At 46.9% G+C, this 7,869-nt stretch overlaps 1 protein-coding gene across 3 annotated transcripts in view; it reads left to right on the top strand.

Moving 5' to 3' along the window:
• The window catches only part of LOC123764256 (D-beta-hydroxybutyrate dehydrogenase, mitochondrial), a 65,120-nt gene that overhangs the window by 47,744 nt on the left and 9,507 nt on the right, over positions 1–7,869 (top strand). For all 3 annotated transcript variants that reach the window (XM_069315759.1, XM_045751801.2, XM_045751800.2), the window contains exon 7: positions 1,194–1,255. In XM_069315759.1, the coding sequence (XP_069171860.1) occupies positions 1,194–1,255 (62 nt within the window). The remainder of the gene's footprint in view (positions 1–1,193; positions 1,256–7,869) is intronic.

Below are 7,869 nucleotides of genomic sequence, written 5' to 3'. Positions count from 1 at the left end.
CACATTATCAAGGATACGTCGTATTAACGTAACCAAATGTAATGAAACCAAACCTTAACCTTAGGTAACCTTAACCTAAGCTAACCATAGAGAGAGAGAGTAGATAATAGCACAAATTATGTAGTTATTCCTAATACATTTCCTTAAGCAGAACTCCTCCCCGAGGATAGGTTGTGGGACTACATTAGCGGTCTTCCAATTTTTTGGTAATTCTCCTGTTACTAGTGACTTGATATGTACTATGGATAGTGCTTCTGCTCAGTCTTTTAGCATCCATGGTGAGATTCCATCTGGGCCAATAGCACTTGTTACATACACACTCAGCATATGCTGCTCTTGTCAATCCAGTGGTGCCTGGTTAAGTAACCCTCTCCCTTAGTTCTGGAACTCTCCCTGTTCTTTTGTGAAGACCTTCTGGAATCTCGCAGAGAGTTCCTCACACACCCATTGTCGTTCTCAGTAAACCTGTCTGCCCCATTCTCAGTCATTACCTGTTCGTTCACTATAGTTTTCCTCGTGATGTGGCTGTGAAGTGATTTGAGTTGGGTCTTTGCTTTATTTGCTGTCATTTATATACTGTCTCTCTGCTCACTTTGAGCTAGTGTACTTATTCCTAGCCTTTTGGCATCTTCCTCTGCTCTTTGGTGCCCTTGTTATTCCTGTAGTTTTTCCACGCCCTTGTGCTTAGTTGCTTTGCCACTTTACATCAGTGATTAAACCATGAATTCCTCCTTTGGATTTCTTGTCATTTTGGAGTTTGTTTATTTATATACAAGGGATATTGGGTTTTGAGAATACATATCGATTTTACATTCTTGCAAAGCCACTAACACGCACACAGTACAGCGTTTTGGGCAGATCTTTAAGCTAACAAATTAAGGTAAGATTATTAATAGGTACATTGTAGCAAAATTTGAGGTTACCCTAATAACTACAATATAAATTTATGGGAGTAATTACACTGGTGAAGTTGCATAACTTAAATACTCAAATTGGGGGGAGGGGGGGGTAACACACAATACACTTGATCGTGATCAAGTACTTTTGACAGACGATCTTCCTGCTCTAAAAGTGTGTTGACCTGGATAGTGTAATTCATTTTTCCATGTAATTTATGTTGGCTTGTTCGCACCCTCTCATATCGACGCCTTAATAATGGTGTCAGCGATGCTGATGATGTGCTTTCTCCACAGGCAGGAGATGAAGGCATGGGGCGTGACAGTCTCCTTGGTGGAACCTGCTAACTTTACTGCCGGTGAGATACTCTCCTCTAACACTGTCTACCGACACTAAAAAAATATTATACACACACACACATATATATACATATACATATATATATATATATATATATATATATATATATATATATATGTCTTCAAACTGTCTCAAGTACATTACTGCACTGGGCACCTATTTTCCAGAATTTACCTGAAATACCTAAAAATATATGCAAGATGAAATGTCACCCAGTCATGGAGACAGTAATCTTGCCCTGTATTCTCATTGGTCGTCTAGGGCTGCAGCTGTATTGTAACCTGATAGTTCTGTCTTGATCTGTAGAGATCTAAGCATGAACTCCACAAATGGTCAGAAAACTAGCATATGCTTTTTAATACCGAAAAATGCAAGACCATTTCATGTGGGGCATAACAATCTACTTCACAACTATCAAATTAAAAGTACCTTGCAGCAGATTGATGAAGAAAGTAAGTAATTATCAAAAGAAGGCACGAAACCAGGAAGGCTATGTAGCACCATCAAATGTGTGGAATAATCAGAGGGCGCTAAGTAATTATCAAAAGAAGGCACCAAACCGGGAAGGCTATGTAGCACCATCAAATGCGCAAAATAATCAGAGGGTGCTAAATATCACCAAGGATGCCAATACGAGAACAAAAACGCATAAGGCGAACGATATCAAAAGTATCCGAGTCACCAAGAATTCTATTGAGGGACAGGCGACCGGGAGGGGCGGTCGGAAAGCAAGATACATGCTCGTCCTGGAAGTCAGGACATTCAAGAAGGACATGCACGACCGTAAGAGGGACAATGCAATTAGGACAATAAGGAGCAGGGTGGCGCTCCATCAAGTGACCATGGGTTAAGCGAGTATGGCCAATACGCAACTTCGCCAGAGCTGTTTCCCATCGCCGGTTACGGTGGTAGGAGGACGGCCACGAGGAAACAACATTTAAGAGTACGTAGTTTGTTACCAGTAACAGACGACCAAGAAGCCTGCCAACAGGTAAGGATGGAGGAATGGATAACCGGGTAAAAGTCGGAATATGGAATACCTTTAAGAGAGATGGGACAAGAGCGGACAGCTTCCATGGTGGCAGCATCTGCACGCTCATTTAAAGACACACCAATATGGCTGGGAACCCAACAAAACTCAACCGACTTAAATTTACTGTGAACAAGAAACAGCCAATGCTGGATCTCGACAACTACTGGATGAACCGGAATAAAGGACCCGAGAGCCATGAGGGCATTACGCGAGTCAACAACAACTACAAAGGAAGACTGGCAACGAGAAAACAGGAGACGAAGAGCATAGAGAATAGCATAAAGTTCCGCTGTAAAGATGCTAGTCTCCGGAGGTAAGCGACACAAATAAGTGCAATCAGGAAAAACAACAGAGTAGCCAACACCGTCCGCAGACTTAGACCCATCGGTGAAGACAGAAACGGAACGGGAGTGAGAAGAAAAGTGCTCAAGGAAAAGGCATTTTAGAACCGTAGGAGGGGTAAATGCTTTAGTGATGCAGGTCAAGGATGTACAACACTGCGGAAGGGGGACTCTCCACGGGGGCAAAGAAGGAACAACACGAGGGGAAACATTAGAAACACGAACGGAAAGAGAATCCTGTAAGTGAGATAACCGGACAGAAAGAGGGAGGTGGTGAAGATGAACAGGAACCGCAGGAGGGGTAAAAGTTAAAGCATGACAGAGGCGAGAGAAAGGATGTTGTAAGGACCGCGCAAGATAGCGAAGACAGTAGCGATCACGGCGGTCCTGGAGAGACAGGAAGCCAGTGTCAACATACAAGCCAAGGACGGGAGTCGAACGAAAGGCACCAGAACTGAGGCGCAACCCAGTATGGTGCAAAGCATTAAGACGGCGAAGAGTAGGAGAAGCAGACGAGTAAGCAGGGCAACCATAATCGAGCTTAAGACAGGACAAGAGAGGAATGTAAAGCAAGGAAAGTGCGCCTATCCACTCCCCAAGAAGTTTGGGACAATACCCGAAGGAGGGTAAGGGCCTTAGAGCACTCAACACGGAGGTAAGAGATATGGGGAAACCAAGACAAACGAGTGTCAAGGAATAACCCCAAAAGCTTCGCGGAATCGTTGTACTGTACTCAAGGGGATGACCATAAAGTGACAAAGAGGGACGAAGAACAACCCGTTTCCGAGTAAAAGTCATGGCACAAGTCTTAGTAGTAGAGAACTTGAAGCCATGATCGGTGGCCCAAGACGACACGGTATCAATCGCAAGTTGAAGCCGGCGTTGAAGGAGAGGCGAAGACGCCTGAAGGAAGAGAGGAAAGAAGACCATTGAGGGCAACCAGAAAAAGAGTAGTGCTCAGAACACTACCCTAGGGCACACCTTCGTATTGCTGAAAAGAGGCAGAGAGAGCGGTACCAAGCCGCACCCGAAAGGAATGACGAGAGATGAAGCTGCGGAGAAAGAGAGGGAGATGACCACGAAGGCCAAAAGAATGAAGCTGGGATAGAATATGATATCACCAAGTGGTGTTGTAAGCCTTTTCCAGGTCAAAAAGGACGGCAACAACGGAGGTCTTCGCAGCAAAAGCAGTACGAATATAGACCTCCAAGATCACCAGGACATCTGTCGTGCTGCGGCACTTGCGGAAACCAAATTGAGAAGAGAAGAGGTGGTGATGGTGTTCCAGGAACCACATCAGACGAATGTTAACCATACGTTCAAAGAGTTTGCAGACAACTTGTTAGGTAATTTATTTATTTATTTATTTATTTATATATATACAAGAAGGTACATTGGGTTTGTGAGAATACATTGAATAGTACAGTATTTACAATCTTGTAAAGCCACTAGTACGCACAGCATTTCGGGCAGGTCCTTAATCTAACAGATAATTTTAAGTAGGTAATTTCTATCAGAATTGATAAATGATAACAAATACATTGCAAGAGAAAAATGAGATGAGAGAGCTTAGTAAGTATATTAAAGCACATTGTTATATTAAAGCTCTGATTGATTACATTGACAGCTTGATTGGTAATTTAAACAAGATTAATAGACACCATACAGCAGATTGACAGCACATATAAGACAGCAATGATCACAATGGTAAAGATGCTCAGATTGGGTACATAAAGATTGGGAGACTGGGTAGCAATAGATACGGATAAACAAGATTAATAAACACCATACAACAGATTGGCAGCACATATAAGAAGACAGCAATGATCACAATGGTAAAGATGTTCAAATTGGGAACATAAAGGTTGGGAGATTGGGTAGCAATAGATACAGTACAATTTTCAGGCAAAAGGTGAAAAACTATGAAGATGAAATTAGGTACTTTTTAGTATTGATTTTGAATGATGTAAAAGTTGGACAGCTTTTCAATTCAATAGGGAGTGAGTTCCATAAACTGGGTCCCTTTATTTGCATAGAGTGTTTACACAGATTAAGTTTAACTCTGGGGATATCAAAGAGATATTTATTTCTGCTGTGGTGATAATGGGTCCTATTACATGTAATAGGGCGAAAGTCCTTAGGGGATGTTCCCAGAGACCCTGGTTTGCGAACAGGGAGGACAACGGCATCGAGCCAGTCCTCGGGGACAAACGACAACTCCCAGATCCGATTATACAGACTCGGTAAATACTGAGATGTGCACGGAGGGAGATGGCGAAGCATCTCATAATGAATACCATCAGAGCCCGCCGCCGTAGAACCGCAGAGGGCCAGGGCAGAACGAAGTTCAGAGAGAGAGAAGAGATCGTTATAGGGAAGTCGAAGACGAGTGCAGAAATCTAAAGGACAGGTTTACGAAGAAGGAAAGATTGGGGAAGATGAAGACCAGAGCTAACAGAAGAAAAGTGGGAACCCAGTTCAGTAGCGACCTGCAACGGGTCCGCCACAAGAGTACCACGGAGGTGAAGGACCGGTGAAACATCGGGAACGAACTTACCCGCTATCTTGCGGATACGCTTCCAGATCTGTGGCAGAGGAGTTTTGAACGTAATGGTGGAGACATAGGATGCCCAACATCTTATGTTTAGCCGTACGGATGGCCCTATGGGCCACTGCACTCGCTTTCCGAAAGAAAAGAAAAGAATCGGCCGTCTGCCGACGACAGTGTCTCTTCCAGGCTGCACGCTTACAGCGGACAGTCCGAGCACAGTCTCCATTCCACCAGGGAATGCACTTCCGTGGACCCCGAGAGGAAGAGCGAGGAATAGAGCGGAGGGCAGCGTTGAAGACAGTGTCATGAAAAAGGAGGAGAGAGCAAGGGAGAGGTAGAAGGGAGAGGTCAGAGAGCAGCACTGAGGGTAAATAGGGTCCAGTCCGCTTTTGCAAACTGCCACCTAGGGAAGGAGAGGGAAGGGCGAAAAGAGAAAAAGGTAACAAGGATGGGGAAATGATCACTGCCATGGAGGTCATCAAGAACCTGCCACGTGAAATCTAAGTAAAGAGAAGAAGAGCAAAGAGAAAGATCAAGACAGGAAAGGGTGCGAGTACGAGAGTCCAAATGTATGGGCTCACCAGAATTCAGAAGAGACAGGGAAGAAGAGAGGATAAACGGCTCAAGAAGGCGACCCCGGGTGTTCGTCAGAACATCACCCCAAAGGGAATGACGACAATTGAAATCACCTAGCAGGAGCACAGGCTCCGGCAAGGAGTCCAGTAAGTGTTTCAGATCAGGAAGAGAAAGCGGGACACTCAGGGGGAGATAAATGGAACAAATAGTGTACCATTTCCCCACAAAGATACGAGCAATAGATTCAGTAGTAGGGGCCGAGGAAGAGAGCGAAGCCTTCTTACCCGCCGGGGAGGAAGGAGAGGAGCCAAGCTTACGCTTCTGACTTAAAGAGACCGGTGTCACAGCAACTACGTACTGGGCAACGGATTCCAGTGTCTCAACAGGAGAAGCTGAACGAGAGCACACACAACGGCCGTTAGGAGAGCGATGGACATCAGCCCGCACCGACAGGCGGCGGGGAGTGTCAATAGATGGAGAAGGATGGGAAGGAGGATCGGAGGGAGACGAGGAAGAAGACACAGGAGACATGACAGACCGGGTAGAAAGAAGGGGAACCCCAGACAGAGGACCAGGAGGGGGATCCTTCGGGACAGAACTCAAAGGAACAGAGGAGGGGGCAGTGGGCGTATCAGGGTCCAAGGCCTGGAAACGGTTATCTGAGGAAGGTGGGAAGGACGAGGAGAGGAAGAGCGCAACACGCGAGCATAAGAGACGTTAGCATAAGGCAGGAGCCAGCAAACCTGGCGCCTCGCCTCAGGAAAAGATTAACGCTCCTGGTGCTTCAAGGTGAGGACGGCTGCCTCAAGCTTGTAATGGATACACGCACGGGAGAAGGTAGAATGGGCCTCACCGCAGTTGAGGCAGCGAGTCTGGGGAGAAGTGCACTCCGACTTAGAGTGACCTTCGCCACCACACAAAGGACAGAGTCCCAGAGCAGCGGAGGGCACCATGCCCAAACCTCCAGCACTTGTTACAGAGCCTAGGAGAAAGAATGTACTCCTGGACAGAGCACCTGGCACCAGCAAGAATGACAAGAGGGTGGAAGGGTCCTACCATCAAAGGTAATCTTCACAACCCGAAGGGGTTGACGGTGACGACCACGAGGGGGACGAGTAAACGTGTCAACCCGGAGGACAGAATGGCCTTGGGCATCAAGGATATGCCGAATATCATCGTGGCAGTCCTGCAGATTCCGAACACCGGTCGCAACATGGGGCGGGAGGAGAATAGTGCCAACACTGGTATTCAACCGAGCGTTCTTTGAGACCTGAACAAGGGTCTCGCCAAGGCAGGATAAGGCAGCCAAGCTGGAAGCTGCATCCTGAGAAGCAGCAGCAACGACATGTGTACCGAGACGAGTGGGGTTGAAGGTAACAGACGCATCCACGGAATCAACAAGATGTCGATGGAGGGAGAAATCGTCAGGAGGCGCAGAATCAAGAGGGAGGAGATCAAAGTATTTGGCCCACGAAACGGGACCAAACAAGGCTTGATAGACATCAGAACGGGAAGGAATCGAGTGAGTGCGGCCGTGTCGAGGACGGCGTTGAGAACCCCCAGAGAGGGGTGAAAAGTAGTTACGGAAAAGTAGCACAGTAGTTACAACTAGAGATGGAGCCGTGCCAGGGGACGAGGTAGTCACCACTGGGGGCTTGGGGCTCGACTCAACCACAGAAGAGGGAGGGGAGCCAAGGAGAGTAGTCAGAGAGGCCAAAGGAGGAGCAAGGTCGGGGCCCAATGCAGCGGAGGCTACAGAGCCCGGTCTTTCAACACGAATCGACTCGGGGGCTTGGTCACCAACCCCACAAGCCTGAGAAGGTAAAGGAGGAACAGAACACAACATAGGCACGAACCATAAATATTCATTCACGAATGTGCCCCCACACCCACCATGGAGCCACAATTAGAGGTAGGACACCCAACAAGAAGCTATCGCCGATCATGCCAGAGCTTCCTAGGGGTGCGTCGTGAGTATACGCCCCACAAACGCCACCTCAAGAACCGTCAGTCCATCGAGATCGGGTTCAGTGACGAAAGGGGGATTGACAATAAAAGGTTCCCCTCGCTCGAGACGTTGGGTACTACAGTTCTACGGGTGCAAGAGTATG

This window comes from Procambarus clarkii, chromosome 82 (assembly GCF_040958095.1).
Source record: "Procambarus clarkii isolate CNS0578487 chromosome 82, FALCON_Pclarkii_2.0, whole genome shotgun sequence".
Taxonomy (NCBI): Eukaryota; Metazoa; Arthropoda; class Malacostraca; order Decapoda; family Cambaridae; genus Procambarus; species Procambarus clarkii.
Note: the sequence above shows the minus strand (reverse complement) of the source record. Positions and strands in the feature narration are given on the sequence as shown.